The 27,891-nt window shown below is 39.5% G+C and overlaps 1 protein-coding gene across 2 annotated transcripts in view; it reads left to right on the forward strand.

Moving 5' to 3' along the window:
• SMYD3 (SET and MYND domain containing 3) overlaps positions 1-27,891 on the forward strand; it is a 454,179-nt gene that overhangs the window by 53,308 nt on the left and 372,980 nt on the right. For both annotated transcript variants that reach the window (XM_054576680.1, XM_054576681.1), the window contains exon 2: positions 17,227-17,290. In XM_054576680.1, coding sequence (XP_054432655.1) covers positions 17,227-17,290 — 64 coding nt within the window. The remainder of the gene's footprint in view (positions 1-17,226; positions 17,291-27,891) is intronic.

Genomic DNA, 27,891 nt, shown 5'->3' on the forward strand with positions numbered 1-27,891 from the left:
AGCAGACAAGTTCAGGCATTAATGGAAACAAAATTGTGGGGCAAAAAGAGCATTGCTTCTACCCTTAAAACAGGACTAAAACAAGTGAAAGCTGGAAAACTGCAAGTTTATGACTTCTGCTTTGAACCCACCCGAGAGCTTCGGTAACAGGGCGCCCAGTGAGCGTGAGGCCTCAGGAGGGACGGGCGCCTGCACAGAGACACTTGGGCAGACACGCTGAGCGCCTGCAGAACGCAGCTGGGAGAGAGAAAGGGAGGGGTGGATGCTGAAGGCGACTGTCAAGGGAATATGAAGTCCTTGGAGGCTGTACATGCAAGCAGAGTTTCATAACTACTTGCAGGCTTTTTCTTTACAAAGTCTTCTAAGTGTCCCCCCGAAAGACAGGTGACATTCCTGGGAAAGCATCCTTTGGTTCAGGGCTGGAGAAGAAGAGCGGCTGCTGCCGATGGAGCAAGAACTTCTGCCGGGACCCTTGTCCCCTGTCCTCTCTGTGTCCTCTACTGACTGGAAGCGGAGGGAGGGCGCGAAAATCCCTGCTGCCTTTAGGGCAGTGGTAGAAACCTGCCGCCCCTGGGGGAGGGAATAGACTCAAGTCCAGTTGTGGCTGGCATGTTGGGACCAGAACCAAGCTGGATAAGGGACAGGAGCATTGACAAGGCCACATCCCTGAGACCTGGGGCACAGTGACTGTTCAAGGTTGATGCTTAATCCAAACAACAGAACGTCCCAAGTTCTTTTCTCTTGTCCCCAGGTGGGTAAACATCAAGTAACAAGTAACAGTGGAATAGTGCCGGGAGAGGGGCCAGACCGTGCCAGACAGACCCTCTGTGAGGTGCAGCCCAAAAGCAAGACCGAAGCCGAGTGGGTAGCAGACAGGAGAAACCTGCGCAAACCAGGCTCCACTCTAAACACCAGTTTCCAGGAGAGGAGCCTGAAGACGTGGAGCGGGAGGGTAACTGTCTCCACGATGAACAGCTTGACTGCCAACTAGATTAATTTAACACCTCCCCCCAACCCTAAAGGCACAGCAAAAGAAAAGGCGTGCTGGTTTCTAGGCCTAAAAACTATCACCTCAGCCTCTGCTCTCCTTCCCAAGACATTAAACTTTCAGCAGAAAAAGGGGAGGCATACGAAAAGGCAACAAAAAACCCCATGCGTGCCAAGAGACAAAGAATCAATAAATCAGGTTCTGATATGACACAGATATTAGAACTATCTGGTAGAAAATTTAAAATAACTATGGTTACTATATTAAAAGCTCTAATGAAACAGGTTAACAGCATGATGAATTAGTAGGGCAGTTTTAGCAGAAGGGTAGAGACTACAAAAAAGAGTGAAATAGGATATTATAAGTGAGGAAAAGCAGAAATGAAGAATCCTTTTGGTGAGCTTATCTGTAATTCTGACACAAGAAGGAATCAGTGAACTTGAGAATTGGTCAATAGAAATTACCATAAAGGGGGAATAATTGAAAAAGAAAAAAGTACAGGAAAAAACACAGAACGGAGCATCTAACAGCTATGGAGCAATATGAACAGATCTAACATAACTGCTATTGGAATACTGTAGACCACTAAAAAATTAAACTGGAAACGGCAAAACTATAGGGAGTGAAAACAGATCAGGAGTCATTAGGGCTGGGAATGGGGAGGAGGTTGATTCTAAGGGGCAATCTAAGGGAATTCGGGGGGTAATGAAGCCCTCCTGTATCATGACCTCAGTTGTGGATACATGAGTCTGCATTAATCAAACCCACAGAACCGCGTGCCTTGAAAAGTGAATTTTCCTCTGTGTGAATCAAAAAATCCCCAACAACCAGGATGTGACGGGAATGCAAATTGACTAAGAACCTAACTGTATTACAAACCAATAACATCATTGAAGGGAGTGGGGATGAATAGAACTAGCCTAATTAATGTTAAAAAATAGAATATTGATTGAATACTGTAAGGCTTCACTCAAAGTACTGTACTCTAGTTCCGAAATTTGTGTTTTCATGGAAGCATGAATTCTTCTGAAACTGTATGTTTACTAGGGTTGAAAAATCAGTGCAGTAGATAACAAGAGCCAGATTTCTGACTGTCAGAGAAATTACAAGGGAAATCCTCATAGAGAAAGGTGACAGGTTAGAAGGAACCCTGTGGTGTTGCATTTCAATTAGGAATGGCAGTATGAATTCATGCTGAATATTTTAGTGATATATGTAAACAGATAAATATCGATGTATATGTATGCATGGGTTAGTATACACACACATGTTTCCTATCTCTGGCTTCATAGAGGTCCGGAAACAGATACACCGGCAGTAATGAGTGCACCTGGTTCCTGTCTCTTGTTTCTAAATAGCATTTTCTAGTAAAAGAAACCAGCGTTCCTTGGAGAAGTGGCTGAATCTAGGACTGGCTTAGAGAAAATACAAGGTGAGGCAGGAACATCTTGTGGCACCAGAACTAAGGAAGTTTTAAAAAAAGAATGGGAAGATGTTGAGAGTCACAGGAGCCAACAAGGAAGGGCTCTTGGTGGCCAAAGCTAGAAGAATTTGAGCAACAAAATGTCCTATTATTAGTTTTGGGTTGTAACTTATAAAGTAAAATAAAAATCTGTGAGCCCATAGTGATATAAAGAAAGAAAGAAAGAAAGAAAGGAATAAATAAACGAGGAGGTAACACACAGAAGACTCTGGACTATAACCGTAGGAGGAATGTGTGAAATGGAAAAAACCACAGTTAGGACACCACAGTGAGAATTACTACCGGCAAGATCCAGTGATGGAGGCTAAAATCAGTTGATGAAGATCTGAGAAGAAATAGGATATTTGCAGAATCTGAGTATCTCTTCCAAGGTATTAATTACTAGGGAAAGAGGGTAACTTGATAGCAAGTAGACCAGCAGATACCACATTCACCAAGCGAAAAGCACATCACCATTGTGGTATTCCTGCCGAAATACGTATCCTCAGTCTAATCGTGAGAAAACGTCAGACGGACCCCAATTACTTTATCATTACTCTTCAAAAATACCAAATGTCAAAGACAAGGAGAGATTTAGGGATTGTCACAGATTGGAGGAGATGAAGAAGACAGGGTACCTAAATGCGTTGTAGAACTCTAGGCAGAGCAAAGACGTTCGTGGAAAAATTTATTTGGATGAAATCTGAGTTAAGTCTGTAGTTTAGTTGATAGTATTGTGTCGATGTTCCTTCCTTCTGACAATTATGGTACGGTTAAGTAAGATGTTACTATTGGGGAGCAGGGCGGAGATAATATGGGAATTCTCTGTACTAGTATTGCAACTTTTCTGTAAGTTTAAAATTATTTAAAAATAAAAAGTTAAAGTGAAAAAATAGTCTCTCTCATTTTTTTAAAACACTGCTGGCTGATTCCTGAGGTAGTCTGTAAAAACAGAGCTTCTACCCCCACTTACTGGAGATTTAGATCTGCGAATTTCAGTTCACTTTATGAAGATAGGTTCTTTTTCAGTGCCCTAATATTGTTAATATAGTTTTATTAAAACAAGGGATAAAGTTTCATAAATACATTTTATCTATAATATTTTAGGGCATTTATATTTAATCTCTCAAGTGGGTACGAAGGAAATTTGAGCATGTAGCTATTACTAAACGCTTCAGGCTTAAAAAATTTAAAAACTTGGCACCCACCTCCTACTGTTACTTGCATTTTGGATTCACGAAATGTTGAGTAACAGCTATGTAACAGGTGCTGAGCTGGGACCCATGATACAAAGACTATTAAGGTAGGCCTCTCCTCTTGATGAACTTCCATCTATTTGGAAAATAGAGAAACTGTAGTGAAAGTTCAGTGTCAAGGGGGACATTTTAATCAATGTGGCGTTATTGAGTATGTTTACTTTCCTTGTACCGTCTGCCTGGAATTCTATTATTTAGAATCTCAATGCTATTACTCTTCCTCTTCTTACACCTCAGCCCCATTAAAGCCATTTTGGAATTCTCAGTAATTCCTGATGGTTTTTCCTAACTTAGAGAAGAGTAGTAATCAGTAATTCTTGTCCTGGATGTATGTTGTCTAGTATTACAGTTATTCAGAATATGTCTTGGTTTAACATACTACGCTCATCAAGGAAACTTTGGAATATAAATAAAATGCCTTCACTTAAAATTCTGCTGCCTTGTTTTATTTATTCCCTAGTCTGTCCATGAAATAAGAAAATAACTTAGGAAATCTGTGGACTTTCTTTGTAGACAAAGGTACATATATACATTTTGCAATAATTTCAAATAATTAGATTTCACCAAAGTACATCCATTTGACCCTAGGTGTAAAGAGCCATGTTTTGGGGCAAATACAAAGCATCAGTTCATCTTGATACTTGGTTCGGTTCTTACCTTTGAGTGTTTTGTGATGGAGGCTGCGAAGGCATACAGCAGAATCACTATAAATAGAAGGCTGACCTCAGAGTTGGGCTATGCTTTAGGAACTAGCCTGCCATCAGGGAGCATTAGGCAGCCAAGACCAAGCAAGCGAGCGCCCTGCTCTTTTTCCTTCAGCAGAGTGAACACGGAATATACGTAGCTGAAGGATGCTAGGCCTGGGAGTCCTTTATATTACTCCATGTCTCTCTCGCAATCACACAGTGAGGGCCGATTCTTTTATTTCTTCCCAGCCTCCGTTCTTGGTGTCTTCCCTTTGCCGTTATGCTGTTGCCGTGACATTGGTCTAGTTGGATTTGAAATGTGAAACTTCTGGTTCTTAATGTTTTGGTGTCAGAGGGGTCACGCTGAATGCAGATTCCAGGTGATTATTAAGTGTCTCCCGTTGGCTGACTTTGTGAAGTCCACTTTTTTATGCTTATTTCAGTTGACTGTAACTAAATGAGGTTTGAAATAGAGCCGATGCACAATCCTCTTTTATTGCATGAGCTGAATTGTCTCGAGAGAAGTGTGTGGGAAGCCTAGATTGGTCTTGGAAGAGTTGCTCATGGAAGGTAGTGGAAGAATGGCATAAAATGTGTATAAAGTGACAGGGAGGAAGGCCGATAGGACAGTGGAAGATGAGGTCATGTGTATGTTTTGAAAGTCACCTCTAATACTAAATGCTAGTGGTGACACATTTGCCTACGTAATGAGTTCACATTGGAAGGTGGAGCACTCATTCTTAGAAATAAACTGCTCTATTATTCATGCATCCTAGGAGTCGGGAAATGTACGTTACAATTTTAGCTCATTATTTACCTGATGATTAGTAATCTCATGGATTTTATTATGTGAAACTTTCTTATTAATAGTTAATTTGCAACACATTTGAGCTAATTTTGAACTTTGTTAGTCATAGATTATGATTTTGTTTGCCTTTTGTCTCTTAGAAATATTCCCAGAAAAATTCTCGAGTAGTCATTTTTAGCACATAGTGAAGCCTTATAGCATTTTGAAAACAGCCTGACACAATGAAGGGCAATTTTTCTTCTCAAGTGAGAGCACGAATAAGCTCATTAAAGAGAATCTTGTGCTCTTTCTTGACTTTACATAGATTACATATATTTTGAGTTTTTGATAACTTTATTTTCTGAATGATCTCTCTTACTCAATACCCTTCAATTAACTTTTTAAAAAGCATCAAACACTACCACCTCCCCACCTCCTTTAAAATCTTTTTGCGAGAACAAGGAGAATGATTAACTTTCTAATTGGTGTATGGTGGCATAGCTGTCTACAGTACTTTCATTAAAGCAACTTAGTTTTTAAAAGATAGCCAAGTTAAATATGTAATCATTCTCGAGTAATTAAAAAGAATGAATAGATATAATTAGAAATTGTGTCTGTTTTTATAGGGTGTCACATAACTGCTAGTTCTCTTATGTACATGCAGTTGGTAAGTGATTATGACACTTTCCTTGGAGAAAGTGTTAGAAGAGGTAGTAGTACTTTCATACTTTAGTCCGATCTGAGCTTGACATAACTTTTGTATTTTTTTTTGTGTTACATCTGCAGTTATGCAGTGAGGTCAAAAACATATATATTTTTTCTCCCCCAATATAGCCAGAAATGTAGGTTTTAAGGTACTTACCAATTTTCTCAATTCCAGTAAGCACAGGAAATTTAGAAAATTTTAATAGCACCTATTATAAAATGCTAAGTCCTTTTTAAGAAAAAAGGAACTGGATGAAAATGGAGTTGAAGATTTTTGGTTGGTTGCCTAGAGCCCGCTGGCACAGGCTTGGGAGAGTCGGAGAGTCCTGGGGGCCCAGCCTTGGGTGTCTCTGGGCTGCAGCAGCAGCAGACGGGTGGTCTTGGGATACACGTTAAATACATGATGACAGGTCATCACAAAAAAGTCTCATAATGTTTTAAGTAAATTTATGATTTATAAATTACCCTGTGGTATAGGGTATATGTAATTTTTACAGTTCTTAAATAATAAACAATTTCATTTATTCCAAAAAAAAAAAACTTTTTACATGCGACTCACAGCCTTTTTTTTTTTTTTTAAGTTTATGATGCACATCGTGGCATTGGGCCCAACCCGCCATTGCAGGTGCTACTTCCTCCCCTTCCGCTGATGGCCTGTCCTGTCCGCCTGGCTCACTTCCGCTCAGCTCAGGGGCCGCCTTTCCTGACCTCCCTGACTGTGCTCATGCCCGTCCCTGTCACTGCACTCACATTGCCGTCAGCCCTGTCGCCAGCAGCCCGAATCCCAGGGGCCGTGTGTTCGACCTTCTCTTACTCCATCTTACTATAAAATATTTCAGGACTCTGTTCTTCTTAACACTGTTTTCCTCTGTCCTGGTCTTCTGTCCAGCTAATATGGTTGCTGCTGCTTATTCTAGTAAACTTTTTTGCTCTTTGCACTAACGGCGTTGTTCCTTGGGTTATTTCTCCCAGACAAAAATTCTCTGACCATTAAGCAGTATGTTCTCATTTTCTTTTCCCCTCAGCCCCTGGTAGCCTCTAATCTACTTTCTGTCTTGTGGAATTTGCCTGTTCTATATATTTCATACACGTGGAATCATACCATGTTGTCCTTTTGTGTCTGGCTTACTTCACTTAGCCTAAAGTTTTCAAGGTGCATCCAAGTTGTAATAAATATCAGAACTTTATCTATTGGGTCTTGATCTTGGATAGTTATACTGAATTTTTTCTTGAAACATTTGTGTGGTTTTCAATGCAAAAATAAATTCTTTATTTTCCTCCTTTTTCTTTTCTATTACAGGACCTTAGTAACAGCTTTTAAAAAAGTATTCCCAGTGGATACTGTTGTACTTGTGGGCTTGTTGATCCATGCTGATGAAGAGTAATTTCTTATAAGTTACCCTGGCACGCAGGGCTCATTTTTTGTGTGCTCTGCATAAAAGTAGTGGTGGTGAATATTAATCAAGGAAGAATACAGATTTGAATGCTAAGTCAAAAAAAGCTTAATTAGCACACACAAGCCACTCTGTAGTGAACACATGTTCTCTTAAATTTGTTATTCCGGCCTGTAAATTGATAGGTATCACTCTATGGATAAGAAATTTGGGATGGGGTTTAGCAGAACTGCTGTTCATATTAAGTTCTCAGGAATGTTCATTATTATTAGTAGCATGTTTCATACTAAACTGTTTTCCTAGGACAAAAACGGGTTCATTCAACCAGTTAAACCAAGTTGACTCGTTGAAGAATATGCACGGGAAGGCACTGCACCGGGAGCCACAGAGGAGATACAAAGAAACAGAAGGCATTTCCGGCCTAGTGGCCTTCCTTGTGCGGAGTGATACCTGCATGGAAACAGTTCAGGACGTAAATACGTTTGTCACAAACGTGCAGAAAGCCAAACAACATATTCATAGAATTAAACTGTGTATCAGGATCACAGTAAATGTGATATCAACGAGTAAGTAATAATTAAAGTGTGTAGGCTAGTGGTGTTCAATATTTTTAGTTCAAATAGTGGAACCCTTTTTTTTGCCTCTCCAGATTAAATCTTAAACTAACCCAAATATGTAAAAGAAAAAAGTGAGTAGAGTTTTCTTCATTTCTAGGAACCAGGGTTCATGTATGACTGGAGACTACCTAAACTCTAGGTCAGTTTTCTTACAGCAAATGGGATAAATAATGGGGTTGTTGTAACATCAAAAATAATGGATGGAATATGGAAAGCATCTGCAACCACCTGGAGCCTTCTAAGTAATGAATACATTTTATCTATTAGTATTGCTGTCACATTAGAAGACGGGGGGCCCCCACCACTGCCCACCATCTCCCCATGCGAAGTCCGAGGCCTAGAGACAGCAAGGGCTGCCTGAGCTTGGAGAAGAAAGGCTCACTTACAGACTCCCGGGCGTTTTTGGTCAACAGTTACTAAGAGCATATCTGTGTTAACAGTTCCAAGGGTCTGTTAGCTTGATTACCCCCTTTTGGATATTACCCTCATAGTGTACTGTGGAATCAGCTACGCCTAAGTAGCCCGTGTCAATTAAGACAGCATTTTCTATCAGATGCTGAGCTGCTCATCAGGATTTGCCCCTTGTGGTGCCAGGAACCTGGCTCCAGGATTCAGGGATGGCTTACCTGACCCAGATTACGTGTGTATTTACATTCATAGATTTGTGTAAGCTGTGAGTATATGTGAGAGTATTTATGTATTTTGTCTACATATATATTATGCAAATAAAATATATACATTCAAAACCTTCAGGCTGATGGCAGTGGGAGCTACTTACATGATGCGACACGTTTTGGGCCTCCTAGCAAACTTCTGCTAAACCTTAACCTGTGTGGAGAACAGAATGGTTCCTTCCTCCGCTGGATTCTTCTCTGAGCTTCGCTGGATGGTGTTGGGATATCTGATGCTTGCTTCAGGGCTTTGTTAACTTACCAGAACATGTTTTTGTTTTTGTTTTAGTTTTCTTCTACATATTTTCCAAGAATAGTCAGTAAATATCATTAAAATTAATTTACTTAGAACGTGGCTTTCCTCTGATGTCTTAATAAATCCTTCACATGTGTCACTGCTGACTTCGTTCGTGAATCGCTGTGTGTGAGAACGCAGCCATGCCTTCTCCCAGGGAAGGCTGCTCTGCATTTGGCGGCCTCTTCTCTCTGCATGTTCGTCAGGTGGCGGCGTCCAAGGAGAGAAGTGGATTTCCGACTGGGCTGATGTAGGGAGACATTTTTTTTTGGTTACACCGTTAAATATCCCCTCTCTGTAAACAGCAATTATAGGAAATCATTCTTTAATCGCTTAATGTTCAGTATTTACATTAGCACATCAAAAGAGGATAGTCAGTTCTTAAAATCAATGGTTATGTTTTTTATGAGGTTTAATAAGTTGGGGACTAAAAAAAAAACCCTCTGATTTGCTAATGCATCTTTATGAAAATCACTGCTGTTGAAATAAATACGTCATTCTGCTGGGAATAGAACTATTGTAACTTCATCAGTAATCTTCACTGATGACAATTAGCTATTTATTAGTGAGTGCTGGCCCCGGCAGAGAACGCAGCCTCGTGATCAAGAGCGTGGGGTCTGGAGCCTGATGGCCTGGGCTTGCATATCAGCTGCACTATTTACTGTGTGACTTTGGGCAACCAAACTTACTTTCTCCAGTTTCCTTATTTGTAAAATGGTGCTGATTTTGCCCCCTACCTCCTAGTATTATTGTGAAGATTAACTGAGATACTTAACACAATTTTTGGTATGTTGTTAGCACTAGCTATAATAATTATAATATATTGTTGAGAGGCAACATGGTGCAATGGAATTGGACAGGTATGGTTTATAATCCTAGCACTGGGGTGTGGAGGTGGCTTTATACACGACCTGGAACAAACTCTGTCACCTCCCTGTATTGATTTCTTCAACTATAAATTGTGGATAACCTTCCTTATGAGGTAATTGGGAAGATGTGGTACACAGCAAAATTTAAAAACTGCCACTATTTTATTCTTTTCTTCCTTTCTTTCTGGTTCTTAGTTTAGTTTAGAAATGCTGAAAATTAGAAATCCTTTTAATTCCCTGAAAAAAGAAATCAGCTAATATTCTTTTATAACACTCTTAAGTAGCCGTCATTCAACATGCTTGGTTTAGTGTTATTGGAGTCTTTTTTTTTTAATGCTTGCCCTATTTTTTGGCTGAATTAAAGGAAATGAACAGCAGACATCGAAAAGAGAATAAGTATTAAAGGGCTTGAAAGTTTCATATGTAAAGAATAATTAGAAAGTAAAAGAATAGGCTATGCAGTTTTGTTTTCATTAGAAGATCTGAAGGTAAGAAACTTAAGGCCACCCAGGTCAGGGACAGGAGACAGGACTCCCGTGTTTTGTCTTTGATTCGCTGATGGAAACACGAGCAGCCTTCGGAAACAACATGCAAGCCGAGAGAGTGCGTGCTGCGGGAACTCCTCATGGGACTGTGAAAGTCATTCTTGTTCACTGGGTGGGTCCAGGCGCTGAGAGGTTTGGGGTGATCGGATGGTGGTCAGCGTAAGATCATGGTCTTAGGGAGGTGCTGACAAAGGTGGCTGACCCTCGGGGCGGGGCAGTGACAAGGAAAGAAGAGGGATGGGGCTTCTGTTCGTCTTCAAAGACTTGCTTCAGGTTCGGGCGTAGGATAGGCAGAGTCCAGAGCTCTGTGGAGGACCCTTCCATTTTTCCTTCTGCTTATCGATACAGGGCAGTCAGACAGCTGGTCTTGGGGGCGTGCAGGTCTGGTTTTCCTGTAGAGAAAAATATCAACAAGGAAACAGCAAGGTAACATCCCATGGGTTCATTCTGTGGGCCACTAGTTATTTCTGCAGAACATGAGCTTGGTAAGGCACCATGCCTCCTTTTTATCAACATGTATTTTAAAACAGACACATGACTACACACAATCCTGAAGAAGAAAAAAAATCCTAGCTAACTACTTAGACTCACAGTTTCAGTAGATCAGTAGCATGCCCTAATGATGCTATAGAGAAGGAAAAATGGAAAGCTGTCATGAAAGAGTGTATGTTACCCAGTATAAATGGCTCAGCACTCCTGGAATTCACGATGAGGAATTACTGTAAAGGTGCAGCTCTGGTGGAAGCTGAGAGAAGAGTGTTGTGCTGGTGATTCGAATAGCGTGGAATCGTCATCTGAAGTGATGAACGACTCGTGGTAAAGTTTCGGACAATAGTCCCATGTCCTTCCATTGACTGAAGAGTTACAACCCTAGAAAATTCAGCATATGTGAAATAGACTAAAAGCATATAAGGACTACTTTTTGTTTGTATGTAAAAAGGAATTTGGTTCTAGACGTAAATGTATTAAGCATTAAAGAGCGGGTTGGACGTGTGAAAGCTGTGCGGTGTTGTGACAGACACTGGTATGTAAACACCCTTGTCTTCAGGCAAGGCCTGCGATACGCCCCCAGTCACTGTGAAAACCAAACCGCCCTCACGACTTCCCGCCCCACTTCCCAGGGTCGGCGCCAGCTCTTCTGAGAAGCCGAGCGTCGTTCCCCTTCCACGTTTGCCAGGGGCTCTAGAGGACAGGACAGTGATCACTGCTAAGGTCACACGCACAGCAGGAGACTTCCCCTTTCCCTGTCACTGCCAAGCCCCTGAGATAAACTTTTTCAAACCCTGTTATCCAACAAATGGCTTGGGAATGTGTTGTTTGTTTTGGAAGAGAGATGTCAGCACATAGAGATGACATTGCATAAGGGCTCTGCACAGGAACTGGGCTCCACACCGCCTGCTTTCCAGCCCAGTCACCGGCGTCCGTTCCTTCACCACGCAGGCCTCGGTTTCCCCATCTGAAAGTGGGTCAGTACATTGAGTCACCTGCCGTGCGGGCTTGGCGTGAGGACGCGTGACACACAGCGCTGTGCACACTGTGTGGAAGTGAGAATAGTGAACAGGTTTTCCAAAGGTGACAGGAAATTATTACTTTATAAATATACAGTGCAGAAAATTAAAAATACTGTGTATTTTGGTTTTCCCTCATAGCAAATGTTTACCAGAGTTCTAAATAGAGCTTAATGGCTACAATTCGTCATTCTTTCCTTTACCTTGCTTTTGGCAGGGATAATAATGGCTACTAGCTAATAATTACAGAGCCCTTAGTATGTGTGAAGCATGGTACTAATAGCGTTACAAGTATTTATTATTTAATTTTTAAACAAACCTATGAAGTAGTTACTAGTACTATCCCTATTTTTACATACAGAACCATGAGACAGACAGGTTGAGGAATTAACTCAGATTGTCACAGTTAAGAGAGTCAGACTCTCATCATCGAAGTCCAGCATCTATTCTGTTATCATGGGCAACACTAAACAGGGAAATGGGCAAACGAAGGCACCGCTTTTCCTGGAGAGAGGCCTCAGCCATCCAAGCCTGGGAACAATTTCAGATCAGTTGTGCTGGGGGACTAATCTTTGACATTTCTGGTTGCCTCCAGGTTTTTATGTTCAGCAACCTGGTGTTGGTTTGGGTTTTGTGTTAACAGTGGATTGGTGTCTAGATCAGGATCGTCCAAAAGTACTTTCGGTAATGATGGAAATACTGCACATTTGCTGTGTCTAGTATGGTAACCAGCCACTAACCATATGTTGCTACTGAGCACTCGGAATTGACTAGTGTGGCTGAGGAAGGTAATTTTGAAACTGTGTTGAATTTTAGTTAGTTTAAATATAAATATGAACACGCGGCTAGTACTGGGGAGCGCAGGCCCAGGTAAGTAAAGGGACGCGAAGAGGAAATGTGTGCAGGGGCGTCTAAGTGCTGCAGTTGTATTGCCTTTTCCATCTCCTGGGTTTTAAAAACTGCCGCTCTGCATCCGAGCAGGAGCCAGAGTCTGCTGTAAGGTACAGAAATAATGCATACAGGACACGGAGGCCTCAGTGCCGTGTCGTCCGACGCATCCTTCGTCTAGCAGGTGGGTGTCGCCAGCGGAGTCCTCTGGTGTGTGCTCAGAGGTCGCCGGCTTCAGCACTCCTGGTCCCGCGGCACTGGCTGAAGGCACCTGTAATTACGGTGGCATATGCTTCAGCTTTCCGGCTGCAGGAGATTTATTCCCTTTAGCCTCAAGTCAGCACAGATGGGGTCTTGAGCTGAGGCCTCAACATGCAAGAACTAACTGCTGCCGACCTCGACTGCTGCGGCTGCCGTGGCACATGGGGGCTCTTCGTGTCGAAGAGCAGCATTTCTGCCTACAGCCGCCATCGTGGTTTGAATCAGGATAGGCTGATGAAGGGTGGCATATGTTGCTGGCTTTGTTTAGTTTTCAAAAATCAACAGCATTAGAACAGAAATAGATTGTTTGTGTGTTGTGTATTTTCATGTATGTAGTCTCATGTATGTAATCATATACATTACAGTTCAGTTATGTATTCAATCATGAACAGATTTATGTGAAACTTGACCTTGAATTGGGGTATGTGAGATGTTTCAGTGCTTAGCATATGTATGCTTACACTTAATTTATTTCTTCCTCCTTTTGAGCTTCATACAATGATATTGTTGCTGAATATAGTCTGGTGGTTTTTTTAAAAAATATACTTGACATTGCATTTTTAGGACATGTCTGTGTTACTGCATGGGGCTGTAGTTCATTTATTTTTACCGCTCTGTGATATTCCTGTATGGAACCTACTACACCTTATTTATTCATTCTGCTGTCAGTGGACTTGTGGGTTGTTTCCTTGTTAAACGTTCTTTCAGTTGATTATACTTTCAGTGGCATTATTATTTGAAGATAGCAAGGATAGGGTGTAGATCATTCACTTCGCAGAAGGAGGGGCCAGCAGGAAGAGGGATCAGGAGTATAGGATAGAGTTAAATTAGGGAGAAGAGAAGGGAGCTGACATACATTGTAGTGTTTTCTGGATACTGGAACTGTCACCTGTGCCATCTCATTTAATTCTTACAACGGTCATGTGAGAGCTTTACCCTTCTCCATTCACTAAGGGAAGAAATGACAGAGGCCGAAAAGAGACTTTTCCAGGATTGTGCAGCGTCTAAGAGCTGGAGCTGAATGTGCAATCTGCATGTTTCTGACCTAAATCCGTTACACTCTCTATACAAGCGAGTGATGAACAGTGAAGGTTATATGATGCTAAGGACAGAAAAAGTACAAATGGAAAGAGATGACAGTTAGGCTCTGCCACTTAAAAGGGCAAAGTAAACATAGCACCAGGGAAATTTGAATTCAAGGCAGACAAGTGAAGGAAAATGAAGAAAAGGGCCTTCACGTTAAAGGCCCCTGCACATTGCTCTCCAACACAAATCATTGCGGCCCTGCGTTCGGACTTGGGCTGAGACTTACCTAACTGTCTCTATGGTCATTACTCTTCTAGTAATTTTCTTTGGCCAGGTATGAACTAAAAAGCCAGGCAGTGCCAGGATCACCCTTAATCAGCCATAAATAGAATAAGTTGACCCTGATTTATCAGCAGTTTGCAATATGAGGCTTTTATTTCTTTTTCTTTTTTTTTTTAAGGAGAATGAGGATTTGCTAGGGTGGCAGCCTAGCAAATGAGAGAACTTGGGTTTTTCAGTGTGTAACGTTTTTGACTGATACAAGTACAATCCATAATAGAATGTAAGTACATAATCCCAAATTTATTTTCATGATTGTGAATTATTGACTGCTACTGCTAGCCCAGAGCTCATAAAACCGGAGTGATTGTGCAGCTGAACAGAGAAAAATCTCTGGGTAAACAGAGGCTGGAAATTGGCATTGTTCTTTGCAGGTGGCTGTCGTACTTGTTCATGTTTTATTTAGGTGTTTAGCAGTGCCATTCGAGTTTCTAATTAAAATTGTGTCTGCACTTTTAATTGTTTATGAAGGCTCACATAGATTTAATCATCAGATCAGCTTGATGAGGATTTGCAAAGGTAAGCTTTATTGCCTCACACAGTGGTTTCTAGCCTCTGTCTTGAGTGTGAAGGCGGCATTGATTCATAAGCACATTACGAATAGCTCAATGGCCATAGGAGTGCATTGAGTAGGGAATGAAATGCAGAAGTCTATTACAGATACTCTGTCTCTATTAACCTCCCTAACCCTTCCATTTAGTATGATGGATAGAGGGATTTGTGCCCTGAAATCACAGAGGTATCACGTGCTCAGATGTGGGATCATTTTTAAGATGGCTTTGTTAATCATTTTAGCAGATCAAGACTCAGTTTAACTGGTTTTGAACAGTTTTGCTTCACGTTTTATTTTGGTAGTTAATAAATTTGGAAGACATATAATCAGCAAATCTGATCTTGAATTTATTCATTAAGATAAATAAACCAGATCTGTATGTTGATATTTATTGCATTTTGTATTTTGGTATGTTAACCTCATATATATTGAATTAATGTTTCTAAGACCACCATAAAAATATTGCAGTTTTTTTTTTTTTCATTCTGTTGGAAAAAGAAATGATGGTGGTAGTGTATGTACTGTTTAGAGAGGTGGTTCTTCTAGGCTAGAATACATTGTAGCAGTAAACTTAAAATAGCATTTGAGATACTGGGCTTTAAAAACATTGTTACTGGGATGTTTTAAAACTATGTAATGATCATGTACCTTTTTAGAGTTTAATATTCATCACATTTTCCATTTTAATGACTCTCTTTGGTTACTTAAAATAATTCTTTTAGCATTCCAAGCAAGCTTTACTTTGAAAATGATCACTAAATTAATTAAGGGAATGAGAGTTTTAACGTTACTGTGATGATGTTTAGCTGCCCCAGACTTTTTAAAAAGTTAATATTGTAGTCATTGACCAGTTTCTTTTGATTTATCAATTTCAGATTTTGTGAGATTTATGAATTTCAAGTGTTTCTGAACAAAGACAGTGGAAGAAATAATTTCTTTCCATGTGAATGTTGTTTTCAGAAGGATACATGCTGGGACACCATGCAATTCATAGTCCTTTTTTTGTGCCCAGGATAATTAAATAACATGCATTGGGTCTTTTATCACGTGGCTAATACTGTTTTCCAGGGCAGATTTTTTTTTTTAACTATCTGAAGTTTGGTATTTCAACTGCAGTAGCCTGAAAGGGGCAAGAATTAATTTTTTTGGAAATGGCAAGGAAACTGTAGTGTATCAAACTATTAGAAGTCATAAAATAGCACAATTAATGGCTGATGCCAACCATGTTATTGTTTCTTAAAATTGCCTGAGTCCCTCAAGTATTTGAAATGAAATGAAATGTTGAAATGCAGTTGGTTGCTGGTGTAGCTGCAAGGATTATTTGTAAAAAATACTGCATGCATTATGTTTTAGTTTCTTATTAAATTACTTCCCTGCTAGACCAAGCGTTGTGGAGGCAAGAGCTGTTTCTGTCTTGTTCTGTACTTACTCCCTGCTGCCTGTCATGGTATCTGGCTTACTAAGTAATTGTTAGGTGAATAAATGAATGATCATTTTCTTCAACTGATAACACTATGTTAAAATTAGTCACCTAGCTCTTGAACTTTTTTTTTTTTAGGATTACATTTCTGATTGCCCTTTTTTTTTTTTTTTTTTTTTAAAGAAAATGTGACTTTGCTTTTCCATTGGAATTGATATGCTGATTTTTTTTTTAAAAGGAAGAGTATATTCAGGAACTGTCCGGGGACTCTGATACTTCGTTTTCTCTCTTCTCACTGCTGCACAGGTTTTTCCTCTGTCGGGAGGCCTTACCGAGATGCTATTGCTCCAAAGAGAAAAGCAGTAATGAAGTCAAGTCTCCATTTGATTTGGGGCTTAGCTTAAACAACTCCATTTTGTCCCTTGAATTATCTTTTTAACACACTGAAGTGTACACTTAAAAATGGTTAAAGTGGCAAATTTTGTGTTATATATATATTTTCCACAACTAAAGAAAGAACATTATTATGTACATGTCTCACATTGAAGATGAAAGATGTTCATCAATGCAAAAATCTTAAGGGAGCCTACAGATGGAGTGAGCAGAACATGTTGGCGCCAGTATGTTGACTTATGTTTTCTTTCTTTCTTTTTTTAGTATTTGGAAGGGCCTCAATCTTTCTTTTGAAAGGTTTTATTTATTTATTTTTAGAGAGAGGGGAAGGGAGGGAGAAAGAGGAGAGAAACATCAATGTGCAGTTGCCTCTCACGTGTCCCCAACTGGGGACCCAACCTGCAGCCCAGGCATGTGCCCTGACTGGGAATTGAACCAGTGGCCCCTTGGTTTGCAGGCCAGCACCCAATCCACTGAGCCACTCCAGCCAGGATGGACTTAGGTTTTCTGTCTTCAGTCAGATATGGTTCTTGGTTCCTAATGTGAAATTTATTTTTTAACAGGAAGGAAAAGCTGATGCGATGCTCTCAGTGCCGAGTTGCCAAATACTGCAGTGCCAAGTGTCAGGTAAGAAGGTTCAGCTGGAAGTGACACCTCCAGGTTCTCTAACTCTTCAGGCCGTTCTCCATCGTGCCTGTTCACCCTTTTCTGTTTCTTCACAATCTTTGCCTTATATTAACTTATTTTCTTTCAGTCTTAAAAATAATATAGGAATATGGTAAAATATATATGTGTAAAATTATATATGTAATATAGATATCATGAAAGAGAAGTAAATTTTTACTTTTTTCTATCTTGTCCTCCTGACCTCAAGCCTGTCTCCCAGAGATAACTATTGTTAAGTTTCTCATGTGTTTTTGCAGCATTTTCTGTTTTCTTGTGTAAACATATTCATATATCCAAATCCTTTATTTAAAACACAGGTAAAGGTTATTCTGGCACAAATTCTTGTATACCTTGATTTTGTTTTTAACTTAATACTTTCTAGAGGAGCTTTTTGTATGATCCCACTTCTTCCATTATGACTAGGCCACAAACACAGTTCTCCCGTTAATGAATGCTTAAATATTTCCCAGTATTCTGCATTGCCATTACTGCACTGAACATCCTTTTGTGTGCATTTTTGCACACTACTACAAATTAATTATAGGAGAATTTCTTCTCAGTTGTATTGATTAGTACAAGGATATGTGCATTTGGAATTTTTAAAGGTAATACCAAGTTGCCTTTCAAGAGTTTAAGCGAATTTACAACAACTGACAGTGTGTGAGAGAACTGCTGTGAACATGTTTGGAAGCCTTTAAAGGATGTGTAATTAACATTCAACCTGACCTTTACTTCTAACCTTCTGATTAATCATCTAATAAATGTAATTATGCTCTAATGAATTGTGTCATAATAAAAAGTCTAATGGGAAGTTTTCTGCCTGCGTCACTTGCCCTCTGCCCTTCACCCACTCCTTTCGGTTTCTTATTTTGAGGGGGGGTGTATGTTTTCTACGTATGCACTTGAGCCCCCCCCGCAAAGCTTCTTCCTTCCCTTCTTTAAAATCTAGACCTTGCTTATCTAGGGACTATCTGCATCCTCATTTTCCCTCTTGAAAATAATTTCCCCAGGTTACAAATAGTGTGATGTGCAGGGAAAAGAAGCCAAAACATACAAAAAAGTCAGAGGACCCAAATTTTAATGACAGTTCTGCCATGAGCAAGTAAATTATCCTGGAGGAAACATTTAAGCTTTCTGGGCCTCAGTGATCTAATATGTACTATTAGTAAGCGCTAATATTTATTAGACATTACTGTATACCAGGTACTGTTCTGTTCTCTTTACTCTTCCAGGAATCTTGAGAGGGTTAGGCACTATTATTATGCTCATATTACTAATAAGGAAACGGAGGTACAGAATAGCAAGAAACTTACCAAATGTCCTATAGCTGGGAGGCTCTGGAGTTTGGGAAGTGAATCCAGGCAGTTGGAATTTCGACTCTAATTTCTCTTCTAATCCTAAATTTTATTCTTGCTCTAACATTCTAATTAGGTATCATTTCCATTTTTCTTTGGTATTCTTTATTTTCAGGCTTTTTGTTTTATTTTTAATAAGACCGACTCTATCCCCAGGATACACAAAACAGAAAATATAAAAATAAAAGGTTAGAAACAACACTTTCCTAATAAAAATAGGGAATGTGAAAAATAAGTAAGTTATTTTTACCACCTTTTGTAAACCAAACATTTTGTCAAAGTTAGAAAGATACCAGATTTAGGTAATGTCATTGGCAATAGTAATAACAGAAAAAGCAGAAAACGAACCCCTGCTTTTTTGTACAAAATACATTCTAGAAAGACTGTTTCACGGTCATGTTGTAGCTCTTTTACTCATTTGAAATAGAGCTACAAGTTTCAGGGGACCTAAGGTAGGAGGACTGCGTATAGAATCAATGAATTAATATGTTACCTGTCACCAGTCTTCCAGATGGCCTTTCTTTCTGTTCTCAAGACCTAAACGTTTACTTTTATTTTCTCCTATTTTTACGAATGTTTTCCCCCTATGTTACTTTCTCCTTTGAGCAGAATGGAGGAGACAAACCCCACTGTCTGATTAGAATGAGTAGAGGGAGGGCGGTGGGTGGATATGTCATTGTGATTCATTATAGTCCATGTATTTTTACCACATGTATTAGCTGTTTTCTGTAGCATCAATAATAACGTCACCATCAGATATACTGTGGGAGGTAATGGGGAATAAGCTCGTGTGATGAAAGATACAATATCTAGTGCATATGCTTACACGCGTGTGGGGGTGGGGGCTGTGCAGAGGTGGGATGGGAGTCAGAGACTGGCCAGAACACATGCATTTAAACTGCTCTGTTTAGCTCAACCTTGAGGGACAGCACTAAATATTGTAATTACTGTGGACACCTACAAAGCAGCCCCAAATTAAACCGGCAAACCGAACTATGAGCAGTAATGAACAGGAGGCAAAAGCACTTGGATTGGAAATTGATATAGAGGATGTGGATCTGTAGCATGAAATCTATCATGTGTCTACCCTGGGGGGCATAGCTTTGGTTCCCTGGCTCAGCGTTTGCTGCGTGGGGCCACGCCGTCGGTGAGTGGTTTATGAGAGGCTATGAGGTGTTACAGTGTGATGTCCCTTGTGCCCGTAAGGACGGTGTCGGTACCATCGGTTTTCACATTTTATGTTTAAACACAAGCAATATAAGGATGTATTTGCATTATTAAAATCAACACAACATAAGATAATACAGAGTAAAAACTACAAGTCCCCTGGCTTCTTGCCGCCATTCCTATTTCCGTTTTCCAGAGGAAATCTCTGCTTGCTCGCTTGCTTTGTGAGGATACGCACCAGCCTCTTGGTCTGTGCTTCATATGTAGTGTATACACGTAGGGGCCTATTTATTGGTATGTGTAGCACTGTTTCTGCTGTTGGCCAGGATATTTTCTCATCAGTGGCTTTTTGTATCCCTCTGTGTGTACCTTATTCTGCGGTATGATAGATAGAGGGGTTCTATATGGAGCCAGTCTCATTTCTGCATCAGCGTGATCAGAACATCACTGATGATCCTGAGACCAAAGGGAGGAGCAGGTTAAATTTCCTTATAAAAAAGCATTCTTAAAATTTGCAATATCAATAGCAAATAAATCAGTTTCAGGTATATTCACAAATTATTACCTCACCTTGGCTGGATTTAATGCGATTGATAATATGCACATACCTAATTGACTTAATTGCTGAGAAAAATAAGCAGCCAGGTACTGCATCAAACTGCAGTTTATATACTTTTAAAAAGTACTACATTAGCAGAGAGAGGCTCTTTTATGTTGATAATTATAAGCCTCTTTAAAAATGTGAATCATAATTTTGAGTTTATATTTTATGCTTAGTTGTAGAATGATTTGATTTATTTTTGATGAATTTCACACTAGTAAGCCCTTAATAGGGTGATTTAGTAATTTGCTTTCTAGAATATCATACCCAAAGTGGTGATAATGAAGAAAGCCAAGCCTTTTGTTTATTTCATAAATAGCTCTGTGCCAGGCTCCAGACTGATAGGACATGCAGAGTGTTCCCTGGAGAACTTGGCTTCATATCTAATGGTAAACAAAAATGGGACTATTCTATAAAGGTTAGAAGTATTTGATCATATCTACATTTTGGACTTCCAAAAATGTCTGGGGATCCGAGATTTTCTTTTCTCACTTGCCATTTGCCTGTTGAGCTCATCTGCTCCCATGAGCTCACTTGGCATCTGTATGTTAATGATTCTCGAGCCTCCCTCTCTTGCTCCCCATTCTTCTGAGCAGCAGACTTTGGAGAGAGCTGCCCTTTGAGGTGGCCTCTTCTGCCCTCTTTCTGCAGTCTGTCCTTTTGTCCCCACTTTCTGACTTAGGGGCTTGAGGTTAAACCCCTCATCCATTAATGACCCTTCTAGGTCACTTCAGGAGTTAAAAACTTGATAATTGCTCATGTTGGGGGAGACAGAATGCATGTGCCTCACCTTCCACGTTCAGCTAGAACCAAGCATTGACATGAAACTAATCTGGCCTGGAACGTTCTTTCAAAGAAGATAGGAAATCCATAGACGAGAAGGATTTCTTTTCCCCTTCCGGCTAAAATATATCAGCGAGGGCATTCCCACATGACATGATCTTTCACTAGATCGGAGTGGTTGGCAAACTTTCCGCAGATGGCTGGATAATAAATATTTTAGGCTTTGTGGGCCATGAGATTTTTGTCATAACCACTCAACTCTGTTGCCGTCATAAGAGATCAGTGTGTAAACTGAGTGTAGCCACGTTTTGGTAAAACTTTAAGGAAACAAGAGACAGAGTGGATTTGACCTGTACCCTACACTAGGTGATGGTTGACTGACTTTGAGGCACTAATGTTATGATTTATTATATGGCTTCTCAATTAACCAGGAGACCGTAATTCCCATTTTACTTAAAATAATTTATTCTTGTTTTTCTCCTTCTGTCAACTTCATGCTTATGACCATCCTCCCACCTCACTCCACCTTTGTATTTGGTCCAGTCTGTCTAATTTGATGGCGGGCAGTGGGAAGGAGCTCTTGTTCTGCATTTGATAAAGCAGTCTGTAAGGTTTTCGGGTGGAAAGTCTAGCGTCTATCAGTAGGTCCCCAGCACGCTCTAAGGAGGTTTCATGCAAGATTATAATCAATACCTGTCAGTCAACTCTAGCTTGTTAGACAACCTGCCTCGCTTTCCTGTTTCCTTTTCCCAGGTTCTAGTTTTCAGATCTCTTCTGTCAGCCTGTAATTCAATACTGGATTACATTTGAGGCGTAAAGGAGGAGATACTGTTTGTTTGCTATTAAGTAGTCTACATGGGAATGGAAGGCTATTGGGCCTTTTTTCCCCTATAAATTGCATCGCAAATCAACTCTCTTGTTTTGGCCACAGGAAACCTCCGTAGGTGATTAGTTGTGAATGGAGTGAGTCTTGCATATGTGGTAAAAAAAGAAAAAAATCACGACACTGTTTCACTTAGAAGACATTCAGTTATCAATTACTAATAATTGAAAATTATTAATCACAAATGGACTTGTTGAATAAGCTGGCTTAAAATAATTTTTAAACGTGTTTTAAGCCAATTTCTTCATCCTTAGTGACCCACGGTCTGAGGAAAATAATATTCCAAATTTTCAGTTTTATGTAAACCTAACATGGGCAGGTTTCAAATCTATTTTGACATAGTTCAGATATTTGTTAGGAATTGGTGTTAACAAAATTTGAGATTTTATCATTGCGAGGCTGCCTTAGAGATCATTGAGATCATTCCTCTTCTGAATAAAATGTCTGCTGAGCCCCAGTCATGGGTGAAATGGGTTTTCCCCAAACCAGGCTTGCTGTGTGTTGACCCTTTCCATACTTCATCCCACACAATCATATGCTGCTCAAAAGTGAGTATTTACTCCAGCCCAAACCCAAGGTTTAACAGTATTGAAATGGCTTCATGAGCTGTAGTGATTCTGTATCCAAGGAAGGAGGGAAATGTTATGTTAATAGCACAAAGGTTATTTTGAGTAAGAACGAAGAAGTGAAATGATTTTCTGTTTCTGTTGTACTATCTCATCAGTCGTCTCCTTTTGTAATCGAGCAATCGAGATCAAGACACACTGGTCAAAAAATAATTGTTAGGGACTTCACTGTCCTTTTTTCTTTTTGGATGGCCTTAATTTCAAATTATCAATGAAAAATATATAGCAAATTATATCTCCTAAATGGTACTAGTTTTAGAGTAAATTATGAGATCTCTGTTGAACACCTGCTACGTGCAAGATGCATGTAATTAGTAGTACACTTATTTAAGGAAACAAGACATAAATAAAGTTTATGATGACATATGATGAAAGTTTACTGAATGAATCTTTGCATTACAAAAGATTTCATTGATATTACCAAAAGAATTCACCGAAGCAGTTTTTAAACAGTTCAATATTAATACACTTAACTGTTCTTTGAGTTACAGATTTTCCAAAATAAACATTATAAAGTTGTGTTTATTAAACAGTACTTTTGCTTCCTCTTCAATATAAAAATGCTTCTCCCCAAATCACAGTTACTAGACATAGGATAATTATATTTGCTTATATTTACAAATATAATACATGATATTTGCAGTAATTCAAATAGTATTGGGAAAGTGAAAGGAGAAAGGCAAAACTAGCTTTTTCTTTTAGGAAGAGTTGGAAAAATTATTACCAGTTTTTTAGTATGTTCAAATTACCTTGAGCATTCTTAAACTTAACTGTTTTATATCATTTGTATTTGTTAAAATTAAATGCATTATAAGTGTTACTTCTGTGCCAACAATATGCACATTAAAATTTTTGATGTTTATTACCAAAATCCCATCAGAAATTAGGAGGAACAGTTCTACTGATAAGGGCTATCGCCCCCACCTCCCTGTACTCCGGCACACTTCTAACTACTGTTACTTTCATCCAGCTTTGCTACACTAATTGTCACCTATGTTATCTAATTTCTGTTAGCATTTCTTTGATCGTTAGTGTAGTTTGTATTTTTTGTTTCTTGGTTTTTCTTTTTTAGGCACGAGTTTTCTACTCCTGTTCTTTACCTTTTTCTCTTTTTAAAATTGAAATAGTCATTATTTTCTTAATTATTTTGTAAGACCTCCTTGTATTTTGGAGACATTTAACATTGTCTACATATGTTTCAGATTTTGTTTTTTTGGTTTGTACTCTCTTTCAACATTCTTTGTGGTATTAGGTTTTCTCCTGATGTACAAAAGTGATGTATTTTTATGTAGTTTAATATGTACATCTTTTCCTTTATGATTTCTGGGTTTTATGTCCTGCTTAGAAACACTTTTCTCACCTCAGTATTATGAAATGTTCATTCCATAGGGCAATAGTTCAGTGATTAAGTATAGTATAGTGTTTTGTTGTTTCATCTGTTTAATATATAATAACCTCCTTTTGCATTTGGTCTAACTGTGGTTTCCAACCTTAGCTACGCATGGAATCCCCCGGACACCTGATCCTGCCTCACGGATGTTGTCAGAAGCTCTAGGGTGGGGCCCAGGCTCTGGGTTTGAAAACATATGTTTCTGTGTGGATCTGGTGTGTGTGACTGTGTAGCTTTATTCCAGATCTGGGCTTTTTGGTTCTCTCAGACCCTCCTTCATCTTTCTGTGACTGGTTTTTATTGTACTCTTTCCTATCTTGAAATGAAATTTCATAGATAATATACCTAGTTACATATTTTCAGAATTAGGTATCAACATAGTGCCATAACTGGAACATCAATGAGAAAGAAAACTAAACAACTTGTAACTCAATAGTATGTATTTTAGTAGGTAAGTACTCAGGCGTGACTAGCCTAGCAGAGAGGTAAGATGTCATGTACAAGAACCTACCCCTGGCCGCTGTGAAAGGAAAGGGCAGAACGCAGGTCAGAAAATTGGTTTTTTTAGTAATGCAGACACTCGAAGTGGTGTTGCCATTCGGGATATGCATTTATGAGATACTGAGTAACTTTAGTTAAAGTGCTTAAAACACAGTCTTCGCTTGGTTTACCTAGAAAATTCAGTGCTTATTAAGACTACGTAAAAACAAGATTTTTGTTTCTATACATGAAAGGAGGTTTAGGAGTTTGTTGCCTTTATAGAATGTCTGACTGAGCACTTAAAGTCATGATGGATTTGGAACAATTGTCATTGTATGGAACTGTCCTATGGACGATGTCTGGCACCTCCGGTCCCGCCCACCGAGTGCCCATGGTTCTCCCCGAGCGCTGCTGTCAAAAGCACCCCTATCAATTTTTCAAAGAACGCTTAGGACTATTCCTATCGGGAACCCCTGGTTTAGTTGATTAGTTTATGTTCTTAATTAATATAAATGCTATTACACATAGGAAAATACTGTATATAGATTTTGACATTGTTCTTAAGTTGTGCATATGTTGAAAAATAGAATTGAGTCATAGATGTCTTTATTCCCTTCTTTTTCATCTTAACTCTTGTATCCTATTGTCTTTGTTTCTTAACACAATATTTTCATTTCCTTTGTCTTTCATGCTAATTTGTACTTATTGTACATGGTTGTTAATTTTCAACTATGAGAACAGTAACATTACAATAGTATTGTGAACAAAATCTTAATTACTTCCTGTATTTGCAGTCATGGAAAAAAAAAGAGGAAAAAGTAAATGAGGAAGGTTGTTTGAGGAACTGGGAGATTTCACATTTTGGAATTACATGCCTTTGAGGTTGAGACCAAGGTTAAAGTTTGTAGAGGGAAGATAATGCCTAATGTTTTTGTGTGATTGTGGGGTTTTGCTTCAAAGTCAAATGCAGTTACTTAAAATATTTTGTTGTAAGCCTTTTTCTTGGTATGGCTCTATTAGTAAGCCTTGTTAAGAAGTGATGTGTGAAGCTGAACAATTAAGTCCTAACAACTAATGTTTTAAAAACGTGGATTTTAATATCATGGTAAGAAATGAAGTAGGCTGTAAAGCTGACGCTATATTACAGACCAGTTTCAAGTGATGTGATTTCTTGTAATATTTATATAGATCTGACTTGGCTTTTACATGAAAAGAATGAATATCTTTTTTGCTGAAGCAGATGGGAAGATAAATATGTTGTCTGACGTTTTTATGCAGTGACCTAGGAATAGCCTTAAGAAGCATATTGTCGAGTTTCTAATTACTGTTGAGAAATGAAAGCTCAATATTAATTACGTTAAAGTCCTAAAATGTTTTTTGATAAGAATTCTAAAAATTTGGGTTTTTAGTAATGCCATCTAAAATCAGTTGGTTCATTACCTAGAGGTACATTTTGTAGGTCCTTACTCTGCTCTCATAGGCTGAGCTGCGCAAAACTGGAGGTTTTGAGACAGGAGTAATGACTGCCCTTTTGCGGTTGAGACAGGTATTGATTCAAATCTGTTCTCAATCTCAGCCCTGTTTTCCTAGGCAGGCACAGCCCTTTTTCAGCGGGACACTTGTGCAGGCTTTGCATGGAGCCAAAGGCCCTTTCTCAGAGCCCCACTGGCACCGCGTGGCTCACGCCTGCCCTCTCAGCCTGTCCGCCGGGGCGCCAGTCAGGCTCTGGGCCCTTGATGCCAAGTGAAGACTTTCCCACCGAGGTCGGTCCTCCCTTCAAAAAGCAATAAAAAATATCAAAAGTCCAGTTTCCTCTCAGTGCAAATGACCGTGAATTTGTCTGCTTAACTCGTTCGAAGACCAGGTGAAGGAGAGGAAGTGTGTAGCTGTGTCTGTGGCAGGGTGTACCAGCCTGCCTTCCCCCAGGGTGGCACTTGCCACTATGGGGATCTTGGCGGTGCTAATATACACAAGTTTCTTTAATGCAGAGCTTGTTTTGAACTTCTGGGGAGCTTAAACGTAGTATTCTTGATTTGCTAAGCACGGCCTCCACTGTGTTGTGTTTTTCAAACTTATTTGACAATGGAACCATATTTTTTTAGGAAGCTTACGCATGTGGGTAATTGCTAATTGCTATTCCAAGAATAGCCTCCTTTTCCCCACTGAGTTATATTTTAATACTCTGCCTTTGAGTGAGTTCTGACATTAGAAAAATAGCTTTAAGAAAGGCCATTACAGTTGTTGAAGACATTGTCCAGTATGTTGATTAGTGTTCTCAGAATAAATTCTTCCTGTGATTTAATACTTGGTAAAGCTATGTGTTTTTCTTTTTTTGTCAGATGAGATTTATATAAGCCATTATGCCTTTTTTGTTTTTGTTTTTTTTGCCTTGCCTGTAAGGCAACTCAAACAAATGTAGCACACAACACGGTAATTATTGAGCTCTCATGTTTAGCATACTAAGAATTTTTACTCTCCCCTTTTATATTTACATAGCTTAGTAGTTAGATCCCAGCTGTTGAGCTTTGCTTTCTTCATCTTTACTATTAGGATCTACCATTTGGGTTATTGTGAAAATCAAATGAAATATTCTTTTTTAATTGCTTAGCCATGTGTCTGACACACTGTAGAATGTTAAGTAAATGCTGTCGGACTTTTCTCCATAATTTTAATATTCTCTGTTTCTCAATTTACAGCCTTATTTCATGCACATTTTTACTTGGAGGCAGCTCAGTATTGTTTAGAAGGGAGAAGTATAAATACAAAGAAAAGGTTATAAGCATCGCATTAAGAACATTGCTGGAGTGGATGTGAAGGAGTGAAGTGGGGTAACCACGCCCAGAGCTGGTGAAAAGTGCTGTGTCTCTAGTAAACAGCGCCTCCAGGATCTGGGGTGTTAGGGAGCCGCAGCCGACGCCCCCGCCCCTCCTCCCCCGGCAGCTGGAGGCGGGGCGTCTTTCTGAGCAAAATGTGGACTTGAGCTTGAACCCAAGTCACAGCTTCAAAGCAGCTGCAGCTCCTGTAACATTTTTGGTTGTTTGTGCTGCATGTTTGTACTTAAGTGGAAAAGAGACAGGCCCTCCCAGGGGGATTCTATAGGCCCAGAAGTGGGTAAGCAGACTTCTAGTTTCTTAAATAAGAAGTGTTGTGAACATCAGGGGGTTCGGTGATGGACTAGAACGTGCTGGGCATTTGGTCTTGCTGTCTCCCACTCACCAGGGATACATACTAGGTGCTCTGGGTTTCTTTTCACATAGAGGTAATCCGTATGAGGGGA

This window comes from Pteronotus mesoamericanus, unplaced genomic scaffold (genome assembly GCF_021234165.1).
Source record: "Pteronotus mesoamericanus isolate MK-2021 breed Mesoamerican mustached bat unplaced genomic scaffold, CSHL_Meso_final contig_347, whole genome shotgun sequence".
NCBI lineage: Eukaryota > Metazoa > Chordata > Mammalia > Chiroptera > Mormoopidae > Pteronotus > Pteronotus mesoamericanus.